The following is a 27,044-nucleotide window of genomic DNA, read 5'->3' as shown; positions in this document are numbered from 1 at the left end:
GAACTTGAGTCCACAACTCAGTGTCATATCACTTTAAGGTCCATCCTTGCTGTGTTCGCGTCCCTAGCCACATTTGGCCATATCAACCATTTTTGCAAAATGGGCTATTTCCGCAAAGTAATTTTTTAAGGCCATGATTGTTGGGAGGTTGGAGCCATGTCAGCTTTAAATGAAGTATTTTTTATGCATTAGAGGTCACATTTGTTGAGTTTGCGCTAATAGCCACATTTTGGCTACGTAGGTAAATTTGCAAAAATAGTCTTAATCATGCCTTGCATGTGTCTAATAGAAGGTGTCGTGGCGTCACATGTGTCTTGAGTCACTAACCCTATTTGATTTTTTTCCCCAGTAAGGTATGGATCAATTTGCTAGAGTTTGAGCATGACAGATACCCCAAGACAATTGCATTCAGGAGCTACTTGAGGAGACTTTTTGTATTTTGAGCCTGTTTTGAGTCTTTTAGGTGGTTTAAGAATTTGTCTAGTCTTTTATTATAGTACTTCCTGTTTTGTATTTGAAAAAAACAAAAAAAAAAGTTATAAATGAAAAATCCCAAAAAGATTTTTGTTTCTTAGTTTATTTTGTCCATTACTTTATTAGAACTACGCTTGATCTGATTCATGAGGGACATGATACGTAGGCAACCTACATAGGGTTCGATCGAATTATTTTTTAAAAAAAAAATTAAAAAAAAGAAAAAGAAAAGAAAGGATGAAATTATGGGATTTAAGAACTGAGTGGAAAGGAAAGAATGGTAATCAAAAGAAAAGGGAGGAAAGAAAATGAAAAACCAAGGAGTGTTAAAGAGAAAAATGAAGAGGAAAAAGGGCAAGAAGAGTGAAATTGGGATGATGTCATATGACCTTCGTACCCTCGAAGCCATTCTAGAACCGTTAAATGTGATTAGGGGGCATTGCATGCAATGTGATATTTCTATCTAATATATGTTTTAACGCTAACATGTTGGCTTTGTTTCACTCCTCTTTGTTACTTTCATTGTTATCATAAGAGAGGGTGGTTAGTTTGTGGAACTTTGGCGAGTCATCTGTACAACACAAGGTCAAAGAGCAAGGTAGACATGGCTAGCAAAGACTTGGATACAAGAGTTGTTGACCTGTCGAGGAAGTTTGTGGAGTCGGAGTCTGAATTGAAAGAGGAGGTCCAAAGGTTGAAACAACAGATGGCAGAAATGTATCAGTCTTGGATCAGGGGGCATCCTCTACCTTCATTCCCCACTAACTACACTGAAAACCCTGCAACTATCCCACCACTATCCCAAGCCCAGATGCCCACGACCGTTGACCTTTCTCCTCAACATGCACCGGGCTTTACCCCTTACCACAATTACCCTGGCACTTCCTCCCAAACTTTCCATGCTCCACCGGCCAAAACAACCGCATTCCCAGCTCCAGATACCCAATATTATGCCCCGGAACCCATCTTCAAAGTTCCAGATCCTTACTCCTACACTCCTCACTTTGAGCCTCATGTTGAAACGGAGAAACCACCCAAGAACGCGGAGCAAGAGAAGATATTTAGGAAAGTAAAGAGCCTGGAGCAATCAATGAGAAATATGCAAGGGTTAGGAAGTCAGGTGAGTATGGCTTATAAAGATTTGTGTTTGTTCCCTGATGTTCAACTACCTACCGGGTTCAAGATGCCCAAGTTTGACTTGTATGACGGACATGGGGATCTTGTAGCTTATCTGAGAGGTTATTGCAGTAAAATGAGTGGCGCTGGAGGAAAAGACGAACTATTGATGGGGTACTTCAGCCAGAGTCTGAGTGGGGCAGCTCTATAATGGTACACCCGCCAGGACGCCAGTAGGTGGTACACATGGGACGATTTGGCTCAGGCCTTTGCTCGGCATTTTCAGTTCAACATAAACATTGTCTCAGATCGCCTGTCCTTGACCAAGGTAGAAAAGAAGCCTAGTGAAAACTTTAGAGAATATGGGTTCCAACAAGCCCAGGAGCCTACTTACTTCGACCATTTGATCTCGGCCGTGGATAAGTCTTTTAATGATGTGGTAAAAATGGGAGAAATGGTAGAAAATGGGTTGAAGTCAAGCAAGATCATGAGCTATTCTTCCTTAAAAGCCACAACACAGGCAATTCAGAATGACACAAGAAGCTTGCCGGATCAGAAGAAGCATGATGATGCTGCCATGGTTGTCTCTGGATCACGACATGGCCCCACGGATCCGCCTCATCAATATGCTCAGCCTAGACCCCGACCCAACCCCAAACCTATCCTCGAGCTCCACAAAATCCACTTCAGTATTATCGTCCGAACAATGTTCGGTCATCTGTCTAACCACTGGGTCACTCCTTATGGCGAGCACCAGCACCGAAAAATATATTTTTGCCTTCACAACATTTTCAAGCATCCAACAACCCTAGGAAACAGGGCCATAGAGGGGAACAAAGGCAAAGAAATAGTTTCACGCCAATCGAAAAATCCTACACAAGCTTGTTCGAAAAGTTAAAATAGTCTGGTCTGATTGAGCCGCTCCTTGGCTATACTCTGGACCCATATGCAAAAGGTTTTGATCCTACTGTACGGTGCATTTACCACTCTAATGTCCAAGGGCATAACATTGAAGATTGTCGTGCTTTGAAAAGGGATATAGAAAGAATGATTCAAGAAGGGATAATTGTGGTCCACGACAGTGACACCCAGCATATCGCACAAAATCCTTTACCTGCACATGATGATGCACACTTTGTGAGGGATATGCGTGGTGGCAGGGAGTATGGAAATCCTCTTGGGAACTTGCTGACTCAAGTTGATGATATTGAAATTGGTGAATATCCCAGTAATTTTGATGTGCAATCTAGTGGCTAAGATGTTGAGCTTGGTAATTGGAAAGACACTCCTTTCTTGGCTAGCCAGGGAGGAGTTTTGGTGGTTTATTTTGTTGTCATTTCTATTTTTCGGGTCATTGCAAGGTTATAATTCGGATATTGTATTATGGATCAAGCCTTCTTCTTCTTATTTTTCCTGGTTTGTTTAGTTGTAGTAACTCGTCTAGTGTTATCTAAGATTGTTCCATGGACGTAACCCATGTCTATTTTGCTTGTTTTGTTCAAACCCTTTTCACTACCTGCCTAATGCAATCTCCTATTTTCTGTTAGTTCTTGTCAGTTTTTGCTTAGGTTACTTTTCTTTTTATAGTTCTTTTCATGTTGACTCTAGTGACATGACATGCACGCATAATTCTCAGCCTGATCTTGAAAGTTAGTCTAATCATGAAGCAATGGCACATGTTTGAATATGATAAAAGGATGTGTTTGAGGAAACAATTAAGGATTCACGCATTCTGAGATGACTTGAACTTTGAATTGAGTGAAACTGAAGCAGTAAATCTGGGAAATCAAGAGGTTGATAAGAGCATACAACACGGAAATGTCTTTCAAAAGTTTGAGGTAGATCAGTGAGTGTTGAAATGCATTCTTCCACATCAAGATAAGTTTGAGTCAAGTCTGCTTCGAACTGGCAAGGTTCAATAATTGGGACAAAGGTATTGCGCATTAGCACTTTTTGTTTGTGTTGATGCTATCAATAGATACTATGTGTGATTTGTTTGCTTATCTTCAATTTCATGTTTGTACTTGGCATTTTTAAGTTTGGTATGACGAAGGCATTTTTTCTGCTACCCAAACACATTATTCTTTGCTACCCATTTTGAGCCCTAATTTTTTGTTTCATACCCCTCTTTTGGAATAAAAAATAGAGTTAGGAACTAGAAAAGTAAAAGAAAAAGAGAAAAAGAAGAAAAAAAAGAGGAAGAGAGAAAAAGAAAAAAAAGGAGAAAAGAAAAAAAAGGAAAAAGAAAAAAAAAAGAAAAGGAAAGGAAAAAAAACCAACTTTGTGTTTGAACTACGTTCGACCTGATTCTTGTCACCACAAGATACGTAGGCAGCCTTACGGTTCGGTCACACCAAATAAGATATTTCATAATTTCGCGAAGTCGAGAGTGGGGCAAATTTTCTTAGAAATCCCATAAAAAAATCCCCAAACTCCAGAAACTAGGGCAGAAGTTTTAATTTTGCCAAAAGATCTAATTCCAAAAGTTGTTATTTTGAACCCTCTCATTTTAAATTATTTTGAGCCTTCATGCCACCCTTTCTTTCCAACCTTGTCCAAAAACCTACATTACGGTACAAAGAAAGACCTTCCGACCAATATTTGAGGATGTCAAATCAAGTGCGCGGTCAAAGTGTGATCTTCTTGTATCATGGGTAATACCTTGTTCCCAGTACAAAAAGAGAAAATGATAAAATGAGAGAGTCTTATCGGTGAAAACCCTCATGGGCACCGTAAGGCGATAGTGAGTTGAGAAAAAGAGCAAAATGAGAGAGGCTTGATGGTGAAAACCTTTCAGAACACTACAAGTCGACTGAGGATTGTGGATCAAATAGGACAATTGGCGCACTGAAGCCCAGTTTCACAACTTAGAGGCACAACATGAGTTGAACATTAGACTTGCTTAACAGATTAGGCCACTTTAATCCAAAATGCATGTCACGGTCATTAGAGTTGGTATCTACATCTGACAAGTTTCTACTCGGTGATTTTCTTGTTAAATGTCATCTCTTCTCCCCTTAACTCTATTCTTCTTGCTTTGTTTAAGTCCTCTGGAGTCTGTTTTTTCAAAACAAGTAAGAAATGACTTCAAAATCTGCTATCAGCTTTCCAATTGCACAAAGTGGAGTCTGGCTAGCACATCAAAGTGGAATAAGTCAGGAAAGAACAGTATGCGTACTGAGTTGGTAACAATCAACATGCTTTGGGATTCATGTGAAATTCAAAGGTTCGGTAAATGTCAATTTATGAGCAAAATGCAACAGATAGAAGATATTGGGATCGAATGTAGCATGAGGTATTTTCTGTTATAAGGGTTGAAAGAAAATGGGTAGTCGATAAGAGGCAAGGTCTTCCAAGTTGAAATCAAAGTTATCTTGGCAAGGGCAGAAGCAGCCGCCTTCAAGGTCAAGGCCACAAACTAACCACCGTGTTTTAAACTCATAAGTTTTCTTTGTCTGAAACAGGGATGAAGGCTATGTTCATAACAAAGCTTGAATTTTTCAGGTGTAACACTCCAATTCTACTTACACAAAGGCTATTGAGAAGATCAAACATCACCCCTAGGAGAAGCACTTCCTAGTAGGGGTCTTTTAGGTTATATTTTGTTTTAGGAGACGCACTTCCTAAATTGAGATTTTACCCCTAGGAGATGCACTTTCTAGTCTGGGTATTTCAAGTTATTTTTTTTAGGAGACACACTTCCTAATGTTGGTCATTTAAATTCATCCATAGGAGACACACTTCCTAGTTTGAGTCATTGAAGTTTTACCCATTAGGAGACACACTTCCTAGTTTGGGTCTTTCAGGTTATATTTTTGTTTTAGGAGACGCACTTCCTAAACTGAGGTTTTACCCCTAGGAGATGCACTTCCTAGTTTGGGTCATTTAAGTTCACTCCTAGGAGGCGTACTTCCTAGTTTGAGCCATTGAAGTTTTACCCCTAGGAGACGCACTTCCTAGTCTGGGTTTTCCAGGATATACTTTTAGGAGACACACATCCTAAATTGATTTTTTACCCCTAAGAGACGCACTTCCTAGTTTGAGTCATTTATGTTTATTCCTAGGAGACACACTTCCTAATCTAGGTCTTGTATGTTATATTTTGTTTTAGGAGACACACTTCATAAATTGAGTTTTCTCCCTAGGAGATGCACTTCCTAGTTTTGTTCATTCAAGTTTCACCCGTAGGAGATGCACTTCCTAGTCTGGGTCATTCAGGTTTTTTTCTTAGCAGACACACTTTCTAGTCAAATATTCTTGGTTTTACTCACAGGAGACGCACATCCTAGTCAAGTATTTAGTTTTACTATCATCCTTGCATCAATAGCATATGTGATTTACAGTTTTGCTAATAGCTTACAAATCTTCCTAGTGCAAACTAGGGCAGAAAATTTTGTTTGTTCTATTGTTTTGATTGCAGGCAGACCTGGATAACAAGGGAATACAATTCAAGTTTTGGCAATCAGGCACCTACCTGGATAACAAGGGAATACATTTCAAGTTTTGGAAATCAGGCGCCCATTTGGATAACAAGGGAATACATTTCAAGTTTTGGCAATCAGGCGTCCACCTGGATAACAAGAGAATACAATTAATGTTTTGGCAATCAGGCGCCCACCTGGAGAACGAGGGAATTCATTTCAGAATTACTTTCAATTTTCAAAGTCAAGAGGCATCAGGAGCCCGCATGAAGAACAGGGTCAACTTTTAATTTCCAAGTTCAAGTTAGAGAAGCATCACGAGCCCGCCTGAAGAACAGGGTCCATTTTTCAGTTTCATATTGAAGGATCAAGTAGAGATTCAAGACAAGAAGTAGATAGGATCTTGTATTTTTCTTTTACTTTTGCTGTAATTTTTCCTTTTATTTTCGATGTAATGGCAGGAACTGCGGACCGGAACCTCGACGGCACTTCACTCGGCTCTCCACCTCGGTACTCCATCGCTTTTCTCACTCCGAACTACACGTGGCATGATTCCTTTATAGCCAAGGATATGTAGGCAGCTCAAATACCAGGGCTCGGTCACATTCTCTTTTCTTTTAGTTTTGTCTCTCTAAATAAGGGTCAGATCAAAAAACCTGTCTTGTTGTTCTTTGTCTGAAAACACTTCGTGTTTCCCGTCAAAGAGGGGCAGCTGTAGACATGTAATTTTTGACCTGCATATTAAAATCACCTTTAAAAGTCCTAGTATTTTTAGGATATTTATTCGAGTTATTTCTATAGGATTTCACTTTATTTTTAATTATAATTCTATTTTTTAAGGCACAAAAATTGAAAAAATAAAAAGTAGTTTCATGTTCTATCTTACTCTATTTAGTTTAGGTTATTAATACTTTTATAGCAATATATTTTTTGTTTTTACCATGATTTTCATTTTTGTTTTGAATATAATAATTTATAAAAAAAAATAGTTTCATAGTATGATATAGTTTGTTTAATTAATTAGAATTAATTTTTTTTTTATAGTTTAAAAGATTGGGTTTGTTAGTTAATGGACTTTAAGAATGGAAGAAATCCAAATTTGAGGCCCAATTTTGACAAAAAAGAAGCCCAAATCGGCAGCCCCAATCCCCTAACACGCTGACCCGCCTGAGACCCGCCCCAATTCCCTCCTTAAATCCCAACCCATCATCCCTTTAATCCAACGACCCACATCTTTTTCCCTACCCATATAAAACCCTAATATTCATAACCCTAACCTTAAAGAAGCTCTCACCAAACGACGCCCTACCCTTGCCTCGCTTCTGCCGCGACCCACCACGCCCAAACCATCGGAAATCTCCCCCAAATCATCACATGGTCCCCCCTCCTCTCCTCTCCTTCTTCCACGTCACTCAAATCTTACAAATCTCATCATTTCAATTCGATTCATGCGTTTTCTTCCTTTATTTTTCTTTGTTTAAACAAAAATCTGGACCCTTGAATAAATCTTGGAAGAATGGGAACCGTTGGATGAAATTTTTTGTCCAAAGTTTTTATTTTTCCGATTTTTGTTTGTGAAAGAGGATTTCAGATTTTATTTTATGGTCCCACGAGTTTTCTTGGTGAAGAAGAAGAAGATTCGAGAGTGAGCTATATATTTTGAGGATTTTCGGACAGAAAGGGGAGCAGGGACAAGAAATTAGGGTTTGGGAAAAATCATCAATTTTCTCTGATTTTTGGTCTTCTTGGGAACAACCAGAAAAATACAAAATGAAAACAAATTTTGTTTAGTCCTTTTGATCTTCGGATTTCATTTTTTTCAGATTTTTGTTTAGTTTGAATCTCAGAAAAATACAAAAAAAATATATGCTTCTTCTTCTTTCCAATTTCAATTTTTATTTTCAAAGACAGAATTTGATTGAAGTTTGAGTTTGGATTCGAAATTCCGGTGCCGAGATCTAGTTGGTCGTTCGAGTCTGAGTTTGTGGTTTTTGCATCCTGACGCACTGTAGCTGCTGTCTTCTTTGAATTTTCATTGCCGGATTCACTTGTATTTGGTTCAAAGTAGAATTAATCTAAGTTTTCGCAGTTCAGGTTCGTTTTTGATTCTCTTACTTTGTTTTGGTATTGATTCAAAGTATGATAAAAGCTTTAAGGGTCAAAAGTTGGGTTTAGAACTCTGAGTTTAGTTAACATGTTTTAAAGAGGAACAATGGAATCTGAATGCTGGTAGACATGGTTTCAAATAGTACTGCATTCGTATGAATCGTCTCCTGCTACATGTGTTCTATTTACTATTGGTATTTGAATGCTTTCTGATTTTGGTTCTGCCTGGCTCCAACAAATTTAATTGAAGTTTGATCCGATTGCATGATAGTTTTAATCGATTAGGCATGTCTCATTATTGTTAGAATTAGTTTGGCTGACTTTCTTTGATAGGCGACCATGCCATGTTAACTCACTGTAGTCGATTCTTTATGCTTTTGTGAAAATTTCTGCATTCCTTAAGTTTATATGAAATCGAGAACATACTGCCTCGTTGTTAAGGTTTTCATCCTGTCCTTTTGTGCCTGTTGATAGCATCATATTGATTCACATGAAGCTCTATTTTGATTACTGAACATCGAAAGCTAATTCGTGGCGCCTTAGCTAATTTTATTTCTGTCAGTTTAAACATGAAATGGGTGCTGGAATTTCTTCGAAATTGTTTTCACTATTGGTGTGACTTAATCTTTCTAAATTGTGCTGCAATTTCTTGACTAAATCGAATTGGATGAGGTTCTTTGGGTGTTGAAACAACGACAACGTCTCAGTGCCAAGTGAGTTCGAGTCAATGATATGTTTGGCTTGAGATTCTCCATTAGTCTTTTGATTATCTTTTGTTAAAATTGAGCAAAGGCAAGCATTTCAAGTCATGCTTGCCGTAACTTAATGTTTTTGTATGGCCTGATCAATCCATATCCTTGAAGTAGGCTTAAGGCCATTGTTTGAAGCTATCTTACGTCTATGTTGAAATCTGTGGAGTTTTCATAGTCTTTTGATTTCTCGAGTAAAATAATGGTAAACACTCATTTAAAAGATGATTTGTTACCATTTTTGCTTGTGACTAAGTTGTTTTGAAGCATGATTGATTTATTATTGGGTGGAATATGATAATGAATTACTAAAAAAAAAAAAAAAAAAACTTTGGAGGCATGTATTTCACGCTGTGGTATTGCCTCATTTCTCAAAATCAGCTTGTGATAGTAAAACACATTGATTAAGTCTAATAGGAAAAATGTTTTGGGATTCCTGTTCACTTCTAGAATACCACATGCAAGTTGAGTTTTGTTAATTGGGTTGATGACTTCATGGCTTATCAGTATTGATTTCTCTTGGATTCAGTTCATTGCTATTTTCTTAATTGAATTCAAAGTAAGTTTCAATATTTCACTGCTAGGGGAGTAGGAATAAGTTTAATGGGGATGGTTAGATAGACTTTAGATGACTCTTATCATACTTTGGTCTGTCACTTCGTTATTTATTTTGTTTACTGTATCTTTAAATTGTTACATTTGCCTTTTCTTTCATGTATTTTCTATGTTGGGTGTTATCCTCGTGTGTAGATAATTTGAATTAGTTATTTTGGATCACTATTTTATGGGGGTCGTGTGGTAATGAGGTAAACTAAGAAATTTAAAAGGAAAAATAAGCATGTTGTTAATTCATCCTCGCTTAGCTTTCTTTTATATTATTTTATTATCCTATTGTTTCGAGCGTTAGGAGCATGTTTTAGGCCGATCACATTTGGGTAGGCAAGCCTTAGGATTTTGTTGGTCTCAAGGCGAGAGGTCGTTCTCTTAATTAAATTTATCCGGGGAATGCCCCGAAGGATTTGTATATATTTTATTCTGGGGTATGCCCCGAAGTATTTGTACTTGGAGATCGATAGTAGAACTCGTAGTATTTTTATCTTTATTTTATTTTTTATTTTCATTTCTCTTCTTATTAGGTGGGGACGACCTCGAGCCTCATATGTGTTTATTTTGCTTTTTCGTGATTTTACCTCAACTTGAATATTTTAAAAGTCGACTAGATCAAGTATGCAACCGTACTAGTTACGAGACTTGGGGAGTGCCTAACACCTTCTCCCTGAGTCAAATGAACTCCCTTTCCCGAATCTCTAGTGCGGACTTAGTTTTAGAGTCTAAAATATTTTAAAAGGATTTTTTTTTTTTTAAAACGGTGACCTGACACACCAAAATTAAAGTCAGGTGGCGACTATGAGTTATTTTCTTTTGAATACAATTTTGTCACTTTCTAATTGAAAACCCTTATTTGAGCTTTACTAATCCTTTTATTATTTTAAGAGGGTTTGTGAGATTGTAAAAAAGGGGTGTGACACACAGTTGTCACTTCGTAATAGTAGAGTGGGTCTATAGATTGTACCCACAGGATAAAAGTCTCTAATGTTGGCTAATGTACCAGTCGCTAATTGATACTCCCTCCGATTCACAATAAGTGATTTTTTGGTTGTTTTAACACAAATTAAGAAATTTACTTTTCAACATTAATTAGTAATGAATTGACGATATTAACCTTTACTATCTCTTCACCTAAATACTTCTAACACGTACTCCGACACTATTTAGTCCAAGGACAATGTAGGGAAAAAAATAATTAATTTATTTTTGAAATCTAAAAAAATCAGATATTTTGGACCACAAAAATCACTTATTGGTGACCGGAGGAAATAATGTTCTTTCTTTATTTGAGTTGGGTTGGGCAGTACCGTGTAGGACACAATCACTAGCTTGAGATTACAAGCAAATGAGCAAAAACATTTTTTTTTTTTTTTTTTTTTTTTTTTTGCAGAATATAGAAAGCAAATGGTCTCTGTACTAAGCGTAATGAAAAGTAAAAACATTTTGATGCTCGTCTTAACAAGTCAGCTAACAACTAACAATCTTTCATAGTGGACAAGTATATACAATGTGTAATTCTTCTAGTTTATTCATTTCAATAAAAAATAGCAAATACAACAACAACCAAATTAATAAATACAATACAAATTAAAAATTCAATAATTATGCAAGAACACCCATGCGCGCACACACACTTGATGACTTGATTAAGCATCCAATACATCAGAAAATCAAGTTGCTTTAGTTAATGTCTTGATTGCAACATTTGGTGCGCGAAAGAGAGGAGTGATTTCCACGGTGAAAGTGTCATATCTCAAGAAAAACTCCACCAACATTAGCCTGCCCAACAAATGCACCAAGTCTTTTCCTGCACATTGCTTATTATCTGGTGCTGGATTCTCTGTTTCCCTTCCATTAGACCAAAGAACATGTTTGAGCATTTTCACTCCTTCTCCCATGAACCTATCAGGGATAAAATCGTCGGGCTTGTCGAAAATCTTGGGATCCCTACTAGCCATGGGCTGATATCCGACGAGGAACTGACCTTTCTTGATCATGTAAGATGCATCATGGCTCTGGACCATGAAATCTTTTTTGGCCTTACCGTACTGTAGTGGCACTGGTGGACGTAGCCTCAACGTTTCATAGACTATGGACTCGACCAAACTCATCTTGTTGATTGCTGATAATGTGACTGCCCCTCCTTCTTCCTTTATAGCTGTCCTGATTTCTTTAGCAAGTCGAGCGTGTAGAGTAGGCCCCGCTTCGCCCACAAACCTGATCAGATGAGGAAAGAAAGTGTTCATATGAGAAATTTATATAGGACTCCATGATTGAGTAGTAGCTAGCGGCCGGTGGTTAAGCCTGTGATCAACTTCGTTAGTTACCATGTTTTCAAGGAACATTTACACGACGGTAATTCTTGTGTTAACTAGGGAAGATATTTGGTCTCTATTAATAAAGAAAGTTACCTGTCCTAATAGTTAATGTGTAAGTAAAGTAACATGTTAAATAGTCTCCTATATCATTAAATTAGGATTATAACTTATATTTTATTTATAACTTGGATCGTATTTTCCATGTATGTAATCAATGATTATAATACACTAGTGTTATTGTTGTTACCTAGGGAAGGGATATATATCTCCATTCCTCCGGCATATAATCAAATTAGGATCGAGCCTTATCTTTTATGTATAACTTGTGTCATGCTACTATCTAGTTCAGGATGTAACTAATTAACTAAAGTCCAAATTCCAACACCGACCTGATGAGATGAGGGAAGAAAGCATTCAAGCCGGCAAACATATTAATTCCTACGAGGAAAAGTATGTTATGTACAGCTTCCTCTCTTTTGATCCCAAGTTTCTCAGCTTCATCTAACATGGACCCTGCATTCTTGCTAAATGCATCAACAAGCTTATTGTAATCACTTTTCACGAGACCAAATGGTATCAGGAAATTATGGAAGAGCAAATCTTCTATAAAGCTAGGAAGTTTTCTCGCACTCAATGATGGAATAAGCTGAGGAAAAAGCCATTTGCGAAGATGTTCTGGTCCTTGAGCGCCAAGAACTGTATCAGATGGATTAGTTTGGTCACAAAGCAAGCGAAAAATGAAACCAAACGTCATATTCGGGAGAAGTGCATTGAAATCTGACTTCCCCTGATCAGAAACCTGTTTTTCAAGATTTTGAAAGAGGTGATCAGACACTGAGTTTCTAAATAGAGGAATGAATAAGTTATGTCGCTTAGCGAATGAAGTAAGAATATAGTTTTTCAGAGCAGCGTGGTTAGGGTCAGAAGTATCGACAAAAGCAACAGGACGATAACCACCGTAGTACTCTTTACCAGGCTTGAATGTACCACCAAGAGTGTCAGTTTTGTCAATGAGAGAGTTATCAAACATATAGACAAAGCTGTTGGCATCTAGAAATGCCACCAATTTGTAGTCATTAGAGGTGAATGGGCCTGGTGCCATGTTGATTTTGACAACGGTGGAATTGTATTTTTCAGCTTTGCTATGAAACCAAACATCTTCACCTTGTTTGTAAAAGTAATCGTATCGATCTTTAATGGCGCTGATAATAGGGAAACCATAGTCACCTGGGATTTCACGTTCTGGAAGATTATTTGATGATACTAAAAAGGAAGACATTTTCTTTATCTTTTGTAGTTTTTGGTGTTTCTGTTTTGTGTATATTGGTTTAGTGAGTTGAAGAAGATGCCAACAGATGTATTTATAAGAACTACGTTAGAAATAATGTCAAAGGTTTTAGTCTACATAGTACAACAGCAATTTACAGGCGGCTAAAGAACGTTGAGTTATTCAAGTAATTTGAATTGAGAAGTTTGATTATTCATACATCAGAGCAACTAGAACAAAACCAAATAGTACTTTTGTACTACGTAGCCAGCCACCTGGGGCTGCAGTTTTAGGTTAAGTTGCTTGATTATTATATGATCTTTAGACTAGTTGTAAAGCGCCTAACCTTGAATAGACGTTAAGTCTTTCAGCATTTTTTTTTTCAAATTCTATTTAAAATTAAGTATTACTTCCTCCGTTTTCTATCGAAAACAGCTTCTCTACCCTTTCAGGGTACATATCTTACCCTCCTTAGAACCCACTTGTGAAAAATTACTAGGTTTGTTATTATTGTTGTTCCTCCGTTTCGTTTTACTAGTCATCTATTGACTAAACACGCCCTTAAGAAATTATTTATTAAGGGTTTATTTTATTAAGTTACTTTTGTTAATGATTATTAAGTTGTAACTCCAATAAATTTAAGGAGTTGAATGCTTAATACTAAGGGTAATATTGAAAGAAAATAATAATTTTCTTTTAATTTGTTAAAATGAATAAATAAATAAAAATCATTTTTAGTATAAGAGATCAGTAAAAAGGAATGGGAGTATATTATTGTGCTATGGAATTAGCAAATGGAGCTTCAATAGCCAATATGTAGAAAATTCCAAGAAAGTCTCACGAAGACAAATTAAAGTGCAATATCTATTTCAGATCAATTTTTATGATAGAGAAAAAAACAATACTTGAATCATGATTAACTGTCCTTTAGCTTTGGATCAACTCAAATGGATATTTGTCGTAAAAAAAAAAAATTCTCTTAATAATTTCGTTTTCAACCATGAGATCAAATACTATTTCGCATAGTTTAGGAGTAAATTTCTACATTTTTCGTGTTAATCTTTTTGAGTCAAGTTGCAAGGTACCTAACTCTAAGCCCTTTAACATTTTTTATCATGTTTTTTTTTTTTTTTTATAGAATTAATCTATTATTGTGCTTTGAAAGTAGGGAAACGAAACTTCAACAAGTAGTAGATGTCATAGTAGAGAAGAAGAAAATATGTTAACGTATGTCCTTGAGCTGTGTATCAGTTCCAATGGATTATGATTGAGTAATTTTTTTCTAATATATTCGTTTTCACCTCATTTTAATATTAAAGGTGTCGCGGAAGACTGCTGCTTTGATATTTTCTTAATTATCCTGGTGCCAAGATACAAACTTTTAATTTGACGGATAATATATACAGAACCAATGAATTATTCATCAAAACAACTCTCTCTCTCCCTCTATTATTCTAGTATTGTGGATAGATTATGATAGGATGAGCGCGAGTCACCTTTGTGTGAGAGATGGAATTCGTCGAAATTTATCGACTTAAATATAGTTAGTTGAAATCTATTTTAGCATATTAAAAAGAAAAATAAGACACATAAATTATATTAAGGACCGAATTGAAAATGCATGAACACAGGAGGTGATTATGAAAATTTCGCGCCCGCTAATTACACTTGTCAAGAAGAGAACACCTTCACACAATTAGTATTGCTTGTGCCACACAGAAAGTAAATTTCTCACACTGTTATGAACAATAAAAGAAAGAAGAGTATTACAGAGAAAAGTAAGATGAATTATAATGTTATAAGACCCCTTTATTTATAGAGAAAGAGTGACTTTGTCATCAAGTAATGAATCCTAAAATCTCTCTAAATATAGACATTCACCATAAATAAAATTCTATTTATAACACTCCCCCTTGAATGTCTATTCAACAGATAATGTGCCTCGTTAAAACCTTAACTAAAATAAAATTCAGTGGGAAAAAAATTCTAGTGAAGGAAAAAAGAGTACACATATCTAACAATACGCCTTTTGGTTGCCTCGTTAAAAACCTTGCAAGGAAAATCCAGTGGGACACAACCTTGTAAGGGAAAAAGAGTGCAACGCGCATTAGCTCCCCCTGATAAAAGCATCAATTCACATCTTTAAGTCTTTGCATTCCAATCTTGTGCACCATCTTCAAAAGATCGTTGGTAGAGATTCGACAAACAAATTAGCCATATTAACTTGAACGAATTTGTTTCACCTTGAAATCATATCCCTAATAAATGTATTGTCTTCATATGATCTTATTGGAATCGTCATTTCAATATCTTCACATAGAGGTGAAAACTCTTGCTATCAAATTATCATACTTATAGTTATAGCAAGATACATTTGTGCACAAATTGCCCTGAGGAAGTGGTACTTCAAGATCAAGAACTGTATATGCTTCAAGCAATTTAAATCCTTCAGGGATTGCCATATAAGTTAAGTCATATAAGTCATATGATAGACTTTAATTAGATGCATATCAAGTTTTCATGCCATGCTAGACAAATAAAATATCGAAAAGTTGATTGCACATATCATTGACTTTATACTTTCAAGTGTTTGAACATGTCCAAAACAACATCTCTTTCATATGAAACCAATTCTACTTGAATTGTTTCCCTTCCATTTTGGCTAATATTTTTAAGATCCTCATCTATACTTAGAGCTATGATATATGTCACCGACAAATATTTTATATCGGTTCAAATATTTTTTAGTAAAAACATAACATAAAGATCTCTTCATTCATATTTTCAAGTACGTGAATCTCTCCTGAGATTTTAGGAAGTGTTATGTCATGTGATCTTCTAGATCACTTGCCTACTTTATTATGATCATTTTGATCATTTGCTCGTCTTCTTTGTCAAGAAGTTTATTTGAAACCAATTTGTCCATATGCTTTAAACGTACCATAAACTTTGTCCTTCTAAGACTTATTCTAATAGGAGCATTTGCATTGAGAATATAATTACTTTGTTTGGGTCAGCAAATGCGTCTGCATGCTTTGCAATATACTGCAGATGATTTTTTTTTTTTTGAACTTCAAGTTCATATTATTTTATTCGAGGATCTAGATTTACACATGATAATTCAATCCACGTAACTTTTTCTCAATTGTTTATCGTGTCTCCCCCTCATGTTAGAAAAACTAACTTATTTCCTCAACTTTGAAAACCCATCTTTGTGCATTTATGGTATCAATCAAAATATACACCGCACATCAATAATAATAAGATGGAAGTATTTGGTTCCTGACCCTGAACCATTTGCGAGGGGAGAAAATAATATACTTTCGTTTATAACGTATATCAAACGGATATATATAACTTTCTTCTCATAAGCAATAATTTATGTAATAACTTGAGTTTTTATATACCTATAAATTGTGAGACTAGAGAAATTAATTTCTTTTTATAGCTATTGGGTCAAATATTAAGCTAGTGAAAGAAATACATATGTTATGATTTATAAATTACTATGCGAAATAAATTGTTAGTGGACCTAATTTATAATTCACATACTAATAAGAGATGTAGTAATTTTGGATAGGTATAGAGATGAAAGAAGTGGGCCTAAAGCCCAAATCTCGTGATGTTATACGTGTTTGGACTTAGGGTTTGGACTAGAGGATTTGGCATTGCATAACAATTTAGTCCAATAATTGGCAGAAAATAGTCTATCTTTTAGCATTTGGCACACGTAACCTAAATTTAACATTTAATGATCTTCTCTCTATTCTAATGGTCCAACCATTACCCTAAAAATAGGCTTTTATTTTCTTTTAGTTAGAATTCGAAAATCTTTCAAGATTTTTTCCCAAATCTCTACAATCTTTTTTCTAGGTTTTTAAATTATTTCTCACAAGCATTAAAAATTATAAATATAGTTTGTATATCATAGTGTATATCCAAGTGTATAACACAAATAAATTTTATTTTTTGTATATCATACTGTATAACATGTTAAATAACGTGTATACCACTATATACATTACAACTTTATTTTTCTTCTTTGTGTATATCAAAAATTTATTTTCCTTCGATAGTTGTCTATAATTTATTATTATCTTTGTATCCAAGTGTATCACAAAAAACTAATTATATTATTTGTATATCACACTGTATAATACATAATAAAACGTGTATATCAAAATATATATCACAAATTTATTATCCTTCTTTGTGTATATTAAAATGTATATCAAAAATTACTTTCCTTCCTGCATATACCAATATATAATATATAATTTCTTATGAATACATACATACATACATATATATATATATATATATACATATATATATATATGTATGTATGTTTATATATATATATGTATGTATGTTTGAACCTCGAAGAATTGTATGCAGATATTAATTTGTCGCTCTATATTAAAGCTTCGCTCCTCTGAACTTGATGGGTAATACTGAGTAAACCAATGGTAGAGTTAATCCACCATTTTAATCTCATTTGGAATAGGGAGGCAGGGAGGGAATGGGGGAGGCAGCGAACAAGAAGGGGGAGGGGAACCAGCGAACAATAAGAGGGAGAGCAGCAAACGGTTAGGAGAATAAATAATAAAATAGGGTAGTTTTTAGGATTTGGCTATAAAATGCTAATTATTTGGGGCTACTTTTGCCAAAATCTAATATAAGGCTAAAAATTTGCCAATTCCCCTTATGTATTGTCATCAAGTGTCAATTTTTCTTTGGACTATATGATTTTATGGCTTAATTCCCTGATAAAAATATAGTAACCCACACTGTATCAGTCAGGAGACCATACAAGGCTTGCTTGATTATCTTCAATGCAGAGGAAAATTACAGAGGAAAACTCAATTACAAGGTATGTAGATATATCCAAACTTTACCTATGTACATGGCTTTGGATTATAAAGAGATTATGGATTATACCTAATAACTAATTAATGATTGAGGGGAGGGGAAAGTATTTTTTAGCATATACTATGAAAATTAAACTATTTCACTGATATATCGATTTCTGCCTCAATGAATTTAGGGATACAATGATTAATCAATCATTAGGTAATGATGAGAGGAATTGTGATGACAATTAAGTGTATTGTGTACATGATGGATATAAAAATGGGTTTCAACATGACTATTCAGTAACATGATTAGCCAGTTCGAATCTGTAGAATTACGTATAAAATTGTGGCTTCGGTTTCAAGTGCAAATACATATTTTTCTTTATGAATATTATTTTGGGACTCGAATTTTCATATATTGGACTTGGATATTAAATATTGAGTTTAGATTGAGATATTGGGATATGTCCTTATCTTTTAAAAAAATAATATTTAATAGGTAGGATATTAAAATATAGCTCTAGGTTTGAAAGTTAGGAATATTGAGATTTACCTCGACTAGAATCATTGATATTGTTATTCAATATTTTTGATAGATTGAGGCCATTGAAGTCCGTTCGGTTGGTGTTATAGACGTCACAAGGTTGGGCAAGTTCTCATTAGGAGACTTTAAGCTTTGGATGTTTGCTTTTCCAAAACCCCTTTTGAAAGTATATTTTTTTTTCTGCCTGGTCAATGTTTTGGGACAAGCGTGCGCTTGGCAGAATCGGTGGTCGATGACCAGCCGCAAATATATATAGTATTTTGTAAAAAGCTAAAATTATTTAATGAATGATTTGTGATGTGATGTGATGTGGCGTAGCCTCGTGCAATGTCGTTGGGGCGTTAGAATTTATTCCTTTGCTGCCGTAACATATTTTGGGGCATTGTGTATACAGCTGTTATAAATTTGGGGCATTGTGTATGCCGCCGATATAAAATTTGGGGCATTGTGTATGCCGCCGTTATAAAATTTGGGGCATTGTGTATGCCGCCGTTATAAAATTTGGGGCATTGTGTATGCCGCCGTTATAAATTTGGGGCATTGTGTATGCTGTTGTGGACTCGTCGGGGTGTTTGGTTAATTTCCTGCACTGCCGTTAATGATAAGTCCTTAATGTAGATTGTGTTGAGATATAAATAGTGTTGTTGTTGAATAATTGTTTGGACCTTATAGAGTAATTATATGGTGAAAGAATTTATGTGCATATTATCTCTATGCTCTTTGTGTGTTTGTATTTCTAACACTTGTTTCAGAGGTATTCAGAGTGGCGGGTCGATGATCTTACTGGGTTATATTTATGTATAACTCACTCCTTACCTGCATATCCATGCAGATACTATTAGTGAAGACGGAGCTTGTAGCCGACGAGTTCGCTAGAGTTGATTCAGTCATTGAGGTTAGCCGCCGCATTGTTCGTGGAGGCTGCCCAAAGAGTCTTTATCATTTATTCATATAAGGTCTTTTGTAATTCTCGTAGATACTCCATGGTATTGTGTGGGATTTGGGTTAGAGTGTTAATCTTATATTTTGAGATATTAATTATTCATAATAGTAATCAGATTATTTGGATACTCATTTAATTAATCAAATGCTGTAAATTAATGGCTAAGGTAAGAAAGTATGGTTCGCCCGGCATGTGGTGTTAGCTGGGTGTCAGTCACGTCTAGAGGGTAGTTTGGGACGTGACAATTTAGTTATTAAGTGGAGGCACTCAATGAATCATCTTGCTAAACCAGTTGTGATGTAAACCAACTTATCAAGATAAATTAGCTTGAATAGAAACTATGGAAATTATGCTCTAAATTAAATTATTGAACAAGTTACCTCGCAAAATACCACGTTGCGGGTTAATAATAATTGCACATGTAACCATCTCATAGATGCATCTTATGTGGTATACATGGCGGGTGAATGGGCCCATATTCACCTTTGATATTTCCAGCATTCATGGGATTCAATCCCAATTTTAGTTGGTCTATTAATTAATGAGGACAAGCAACATAAGAGAATTCTTAAAGAACTTTCTAGTTCTTTAATATTTACTCATGTGAATTCTCTTTTATTTTTGCATATCATACTTGAATTGATATGGCTAAACCAATTATGTCAACTGAATAAATTATCAATATTGATAAAGTTCAGGTTTATACCATGACATGTGCAATTATCAATAAACTCCAAGTTTATTATGATATGAGTTTTTATATAAATAAACATCCACTTTATTGTGGTATTCTTTAATTTGTATAGTAGAAATTGGAGAATAAAGCGGGTAACTTTTCACATAAATATTACCCGCTACAAGTTGTAGTAATAGAAATATTAAATCCTTCCTTTATTTATAGTCTCAATATAATCGACCGCTTTCGCGAATACTTTAGAAACTGAATAAGTTTCTTTTAGACTTACTACGACACAATAAATTTACATGATAATCAATTGTATTCCTCCAAAATAGTAATAATTGGCTCTTCCATAGCTCTAAATTAATTTTTTTTTGTACTACCACATATTCATCAACATCCATGTGATAAATATCTCTTTTAAAGAGAAAGTTATACCATTATGGTCATGGTCAAATTATATGCCAGATCTGTTTCTTGCATTATCGTTGTCTTTTAATAATCACATTGCCATAATATTTTGGCGTATATAGGTACGTGACCAACGACAATTCATGCCATAATAATGACATTATTTATTTTTTCCATCTCAAATCTCCTTCTAGAGGTGATTGTGGTATATTCACTACCACTAGCACGTTCATATTCTTCGAAGAATGAATATATATTCATAAATCACATTTTGTCACATTCACATCATGAATGGACCATAATCATCTATATGTGCTTTACAAAATCTCATGTCAAATTAATGACAAATATTACTTTCACAAAGTGCAGGATTATTTTGAGAATCCTTATTGTTCTCGTTGTCACAATGATGACGATTATAATTTTGTCTATTGTCACGTCCACATCCATTGATACATTCATAGTAATAATTTTGTCTTCTTTCAGACTTATTACATACTGCTATCACATTCTCTTAAGGGAATGAGAATGAATCAAATTCAATGGGACGAGTTTCCAATTCTTTGCCCACAATCATACATGAATTTAATCGTGGCAAGGCATAGAAATTTTACCACTTTGGGTGGTTATAATTTCTTACTAACTCCATTAGAGTTATAATCAAAATTTATTATCTTTGCTTGTATTTAAAATCAAATTATAGAATAAAAGAGAAAAATATGGTAAAATACATACCTTAAATCCAGAATTTAATCATGAAGTAAGTTCATGGAACAATTGATCACAATCATTATGCTCAATCCCAAAGCTTCTACTCAATTGGTTAGAGTCTCGTGCTGACAACGTGTTATGAACAATAAAAGAAGAAGAGAGAAAAGTAGAGAGAGAGAGAATTCTTATTGATTTGGGATGAATTACAATGTTATAGGACCCCTCTATTTATAGGGAAATGGTGATTTTGCCACCAAGTAATGAACTTTAAAATCTCTTTAAATATAGACATTCACCATAAATAAAATTCTATTTATAACACACACCAATTAATGAATAATCATTTTTTCTTTTCCTGGCTTCTCAACTAACTAAATAAAGAAATCCCAGCTTATTTTCTCGGTTGATTTGATTGGCCCTCCTGCAAGCTCATGTTGCTTACATATTTTGTGAATCCTTAATGTTACACATAAGTCTGCTTCTGACTAAAATCTCTCCAAAAGTACAATAAATTCCAACGTGATGCTGACGCAAAATCACAAGTACGATTACCCATAAGATAAGAGGTGTACTGTAAATTACAATGTGCCGCTAAAGGTTTAATGAGCCTCATATTCTAACAATGTCTGGTTTCTAGGAATTAGGTAAGTTTTGTAGGTGTGAAAACATCTTCCAGATCTATCGTAAATAGCCCAGGGTTAAGGCATAGAGCGCATACCTCCATGGTGTAAATTTTTAAATACTTTTTTTTCAACTTATACTTCAAATATCAGCCAATTCATGTTCCGCCAGATGTTACTGTACGTGATTCGTCTTTAAAAAGTAAGTTAAACACAATCTCCAGTAAAAAAAGAAGTTAGATCAATAAATTATCATATTCTTAAGCTATGCCATATACTATGCAGTTACGTCCCATGGTAAAGTTCAAGCATGACAAATTCTCAACTATCTGTTTTCTTCGCAAGGCAAAAAGAATTGCCTTCACCTAAAATCATCTCTTTTTTTAGTTACACGCAGACCTCTTTATAACGTCCCTATTTATTATAAAAGTCAAGTTTTCTCGGAATTGATCTTTTATGTTAGGTTATAATATATGTCTTCTATAATAGCATTTCACTATAGCATCTAAAAAATATTGGAACAAATGCGGGTGTTATATAAAGGTTTGACTGACATTGTACGAGTAGTTTTTATCTCGTCAAGGCCAAAAAAATTTCTGCATATCAAAGGCAGCTTTATTTATGTACCTTACCTAATTAACCTTTTCAAAGAAAATGATTTTACTTCAAAAACAATACTTTCTAATTTTTTCCATTTCCACCTTAAGTTGGGGTTATGGAGAATCTGAACCTTATTTTTGTCACCATTACAACCTAATATTTTAACGATCTTTTGATGAATTAACGAAGCTGAAAAGATGCTTACGAGTTTAAATAACACAGCTACTCTTTCCCTTAAAATTGTTATGACAAACACTTTCGAACTAGAAACTTGTACAGCCAAAGTGAACCATAGATATAAATTTCACTTGATCATGGCCAAAAAGTCCGAGAGAGATATAACAACAGATATAAAATTGCTCCAAAGTGGCCTAGAAAAGAGACATATCTGGTGGAGGACCATACACACTCTTCCACGAAAACGGTACAGTCCAGCTTCCACCTTCATTACCTGAACGACACCAGTAAAAGAGGTCAGTTAGTGCCTCAAAAATTATGTTACAAGATAGTGCACATCTATGCGTCCTATGGCAATTTTAAACGTACTAGAAAGGTAATATCCCTAGGTTACCCTAGTCCATATCTATGCATTTTGCGATAATTTTAAAAATACTCAAAAGGCATGAAATCCCAATACCTCCCCCTCCAAAACAGTCAAAAAAACAATTGAAGATGATCTAATTATCTTCATTAGCTCAATCACTTCTCATGTAAATTTATCAAGCAGATAGCACTTAGTATTATTAGCCACTAGCTGACAGGATAAGAGTTACCTGACCGTATTTAGGTACTTAAAGCGCTATAGCAGCATTAGTTTTCATAACAAGCATTGTATTATTGTACAGAGATCAAGAAATCAAGGAAAGAAAGCTGATTGATCATACCAGGAAACAATAACTCACCTTGAGAACTATTAGGTCGGAGCCCCAGAGCTTTTGACACTGCATCAGCCAAATTGAAAGCATCGGGAATGTTGTCTCCCTCCGAGCAATAACACAGTAGACAAGTGACCTTCAGACCTTTGGCCTAGACCAACAAACAAATAGATTATTACACAAACTCAATCAGGGTAGAAAAGTATACTTAACATAAAAATGTGGATACATATCTAAGTTCATATCAAGAATAGTCTTGAGATACTGATAGCAGAAATTACAAAGGAAACCTTAATAGTAGTTTTTCATTGAACTCATTCCATCTTAAACATATCTCCAAAGAAGCTGTGCTAACTTTAGCTGGAGAAATAGTTTTACGAGAAGTTACAATCTGAAACCTGCACCATACTCAGATGACACATCAAAACTATGCAAAAGGAAAAATCAACTATAACTTCATCAGAGAATGAAAAACCTTTTTTGAGATGCGAGAACAAATAATTACTTTAAGCATGCTATAATACATGTCAGATCTGCAGCATTGAACTATCTGGGAAGGAACACAATCCCAAAACAAAATAAGAAACCGAACTACTTGGAAATCTCAAGCTCATGTGGAATGTATTATGGTGCAACAAAAAGACAGCAGGATTTAGCAACATAAGCAAAGACATTTTGAAAGAAACTACAAAGTAAAGAAATCAGATTCTATAAATACGAAAGCCACATATGACAAATACAATTAATTTTTCATGAAATGTACAAGTGCATCAAGTTATCCATAGTGAACAACTGAATCGAGTATATCACAACCTTAAGACAAGAGAACAATGCAGCATAAGGCAAACTGGCGTCGTAGTCCTCATCTCCTAGCTCTTCATAAGGCAAATCCTCCACCTCAGAGGCAGTATTTTTGGCTAAATCATTTAAATACTTCCACATTCTCTGCGAAGGATCATACTCTGGTAATCTCTTCCAGCCCTGGCTTTCACACTGATCGTCTGTTCCATCTGAGTTGGAACTAGAAAGGTAATGTATCTGCAATCCACTGGTACACCGTACATGATAGCCATAAAATCAATTTCACCATGGAATCAGATAAAATGTTCAAAGAAAAGAACTCAACGCAAGTCAGTAGAATACGCAGCAGCAAACTTAATAGCTTAAAAAGGCAACAGTTTGGAAATTTTCACCTTCACTAATTGACTCAAAATTAGAGGAACCTTTCACGTACACATAATATCGAGCAACATTTCCAACAAAGAAGCATCTTATTTAGCAACCATTACTTATTAAGTCCTTACTTTTTTTGATAACCGAGAAAACCACGAGGGCCAGTGGCGCACATTCGAAACTCGGTGGATAATGGGTCTGCCCCTCTATCTTTCTCCACTTAAACACCAGTCTTTTGTCTATGGCAGGGTTTGAACACCAGCCTAACTAATACATATTAAGTCCCCTTCATTTAAGTATTCGAATGCAAAAGGCTAAAACTCCCATAATAACAGGAGCAGTCAGCAATTCACGAGATAATGATCTCAGAAGAAGCAACTAAAGTTTCCATGTAAAGTAATTCCTCAATGGAGGGAGGACATGATGAAGTAGAAAGTGGAATCACAGAGTTTCTATCATTGAACCACATAAAGAAAACAGAAAAAAATATGTTTTAAGTGAAGCTCATATATTGATACCTTGACATATCAATGTTTCGCCAACGCCCAAACTCCAAGCCTGAGAGCACGATTACATGTTTCTTCCCATTGGCAGCAGCAAAATTCGCCAAGTTCCTAGCAAATTCAACCATCATGCCCTGTTGGGTAAGTTGTTAAAACTAAACAACCACCTAAAAGACAAAACCTTGATTGCATACATTGCAATAAAAAGTTGGATTTAAGTTATACAGACAGTCCATGTAAACAATTTTCACATTATCACTGTAGCTTAACCAGGAGTAGTAGTCTACTTACCATTTTTCCCAATCAATTAATTCACACTTACTATTACCAGATACCAATAGTTGCTTTAAATACCTGATGGTATAAACAGATGTTAAATGCTCTTGCATTATATTCCCTCCTAGATGGCTTGCACGAGAGAAAAAGACCAGATCAAGCAGCAATGATACCCATTGCAAAAAAAAGTATTAACATTTACCTTAACAACCGGAGACCTCTGCTGTACCAGAGCCAATGCATCAGGAGATGATTCATATACTGCCATGATCCAAAATCAGAAACATCATTTCCCTTCCTAAAATCTCAAAAATTATACTCCTCGCATTTCAATTTAAATGATACTCTTTTCATTTTGTAACGTTCCAAAACAGTTGCCATCATTCCAATAACAATACTATTCTATACATTGAATCAATTTTTCAAATTCATCTAACTATTCAAAGTCAAATTCAAATGAACATATATAGAAACAAACTCTTAAATAAAACTACTTTAATATTTCTTCAATTGTCCTCAATATAATAATGCACAAGCCAAATTAAGTAATAAGTTGTTCAATATATACCTTCGACGGGAAGAGCGAGTTCACCAGGTGGAGAAGGCCAATAGGCGTCATTCCCAACGCAGGGAACTACATTTGGATCGTCCAAATATCCAATTCTCTCCGCTCTCAAAGAAGCTACCAGAAGATCCACCGCTAGTTGCCCTACATTTCCTACCGATAGCGCCGGCTACAGCAAAAACAAATAACAATATTACAGAACCGGAAAAAAAAAATAGTGGAAGAATCACTAAAGAAGTTGAGAGCAAAACCCTAGAAGCATACCAGAATCAACGTGGAGTTATCTGAGCTCAAACTCTTTCCTTCCTCAGCATAAAACTCCATTAATTGTAAATTTCAAGCTACTTTCGAGACTCGAGTGCCAAGGCAGTGATTCGGACTTGTGGCGCAAGAATGCAAGGTTGTTCTTTTGAATCTTCTTTTCTTCTTTTCTTATTTTGTACGGGTTGGGCGTTGGGCTGGGCCGTCATAGGCCCACATAACTTAAGGCCACTTTATTACGGGCCAGTCCACAACGTTGAAGAGTGAGGGAGTTCTGGGCCTGCTCTTGATCCTATAAAACATCAGCCCGTCCCTGGCAGGATTTGACCAAAGTATCGTGGGCTTTTTTCACTTTTAGCCCCCGTCAGAAACTATTTATATTTAGTAGCTAAAAAAGTATATAAAATTTGTATAATTTTTATATATAACATACATAATGTATATATATACAAAAAAGAAATATTTTTCTGCTATTATTTTGAGATGCTATACAGTGTCATTTTTCCAAGTATCATTGTTCCAAAACTAGTCACCCATCTTTACACAAACATGAATAATTCATATAATATATATATATATATATATATATATATATATATATATATATATATATATTATACATTAGGGAGCTATTTTTTTGTTTAAGCAGTTGGATGGATGGGTATTTAAGTTAATTCATATCTAATAAATAAGGGATTTCCCGCTACACACCAACAAAACAAACCCCATAGCAAAAGGTAACACTAATCTTTATTTTTTACAAATATTAGTTGATATAATCACTGTATAATTTGTGCTTAATCAGTATATATAATCAAACAATCATTATCTAAAGTTTAAACTTGGGATGGGTAGTATATTTTCTTTTTAATTCATTTGGTTTTATTCAGATTCATTTCATTTCAATACTCTGTAAGTTTGACTTTAAAGATAAATTAACCTCTGAGAATGATTAACTTTGAAGCCA

The 27,044-nt window shown here is 35.1% G+C and overlaps 3 protein-coding genes across 3 annotated transcripts; 1 reads left to right on the top strand and 2 right to left on the bottom strand.

Moving 5' to 3' along the window:
• The first annotated feature begins 1,078 nt into the window (after positions 1-1,078).
• LOC138877488 (uncharacterized) lies at positions 1,079-1,801 on the top strand. The gene is made up of 2 exons (XM_070157100.1): positions 1,079-1,167; positions 1,210-1,801. Exons 1-2 carry the CDS (start codon positions 1,079-1,081, stop codon positions 1,799-1,801), a joined length of 681 nt encoding a protein of 226 aa, XP_070013201.1.
• Positions 1,802-10,978: 9,177 nt separating this feature from the next.
• LOC104213695 (9-divinyl ether synthase) lies at positions 10,979-13,147 on the bottom strand. The gene is made up of 2 exons (XM_009763230.2): positions 12,183-13,147; positions 10,979-11,692 (listed from the first exon to the last, which is right to left on the bottom strand). The coding sequence occupies exons 1-2, from the start codon at positions 13,070-13,072 to the stop codon at positions 11,146-11,148; spliced, it is 1,437 nt and encodes a 478-aa protein (XP_009761532.1). The 5' UTR covers positions 13,073-13,147; the 3' UTR covers positions 10,979-11,145.
• Positions 13,148-22,632: 9,485 nt separating this feature from the next.
• On the bottom strand, positions 22,633-26,227 carry LOC104213696 (uncharacterized). Its single transcript, XM_009763231.2, has 7 exons — positions 26,081-26,227; positions 25,820-25,985; positions 25,454-25,512; positions 24,991-25,109; positions 24,113-24,347; positions 23,327-23,450; positions 22,633-22,875 (listed from the first exon to the last, which is right to left on the bottom strand). The coding sequence occupies exons 1-7, from the start codon at positions 26,138-26,140 to the stop codon at positions 22,796-22,798; spliced, it is 843 nt and encodes a 280-aa protein (XP_009761533.1). The 5' UTR covers positions 26,141-26,227; the 3' UTR covers positions 22,633-22,795.
• Positions 26,228-27,044: the final 817 nt, after the last annotated feature.

The sequence above is a fragment of the Nicotiana sylvestris genome, chromosome 1 (assembly GCF_000393655.2).
Source record: "Nicotiana sylvestris chromosome 1, ASM39365v2, whole genome shotgun sequence".
Lineage (NCBI taxonomy): Eukaryota > Viridiplantae > Streptophyta > Magnoliopsida > Solanales > Solanaceae > Nicotiana > Nicotiana sylvestris.
The sequence above is the reverse complement of the archived record's forward strand: the minus strand, read 5'-3'. Positions and strand labels throughout refer to the sequence as shown.

Bases quoted from the DNA above. Each gene is read 5' to 3' on its own strand.
- LOC138877488 (XM_070157100.1), top strand. From the start codon at position 1,079: ATGGCTAGCAAAGACTTGGATACAAGAGTTGTTGACCTGTCGAGGAAG. The intron at 1,168-1,209 runs GTTGAAACAACA...GTCTTGGATCAG, and splicing joins TTGAAAGAGGAGGTCCAAAG to GGGGCATCCTCTACCTTCAT.
- LOC104213695 (XM_009763230.2), bottom strand. From the start codon at position 13,072: ATGTCTTCCTTTTTAGTATCATCAAATAATCTTCCAGAACGTGAAATC. The intron at 11,693-12,182 runs GTCGGTGTTGGA...TCATCTGATCAG, and splicing joins TTCTTCCCTCATCTCATCAG to GTTTGTGGGCGAAGCGGGGC.
- LOC104213696 (XM_009763231.2), bottom strand. From the start codon at position 26,140: ATGGAGTTTTATGCTGAGGAAGGAAAGAGTTTGAGCTCAGATAACTCC. The intron at 25,986-26,080 runs GTATGCTTCTAG...TTTTTGCTGTAG, and splicing joins ATAACTCCACGTTGATTCTG to CCGGCGCTATCGGTAGGAAA. The intron at 24,348-24,990 runs GTATCAATATAT...ACGGTGTACCAG, and splicing joins CGAAACATTGATATGTCAAG to TGGATTGCAGATACATTACC.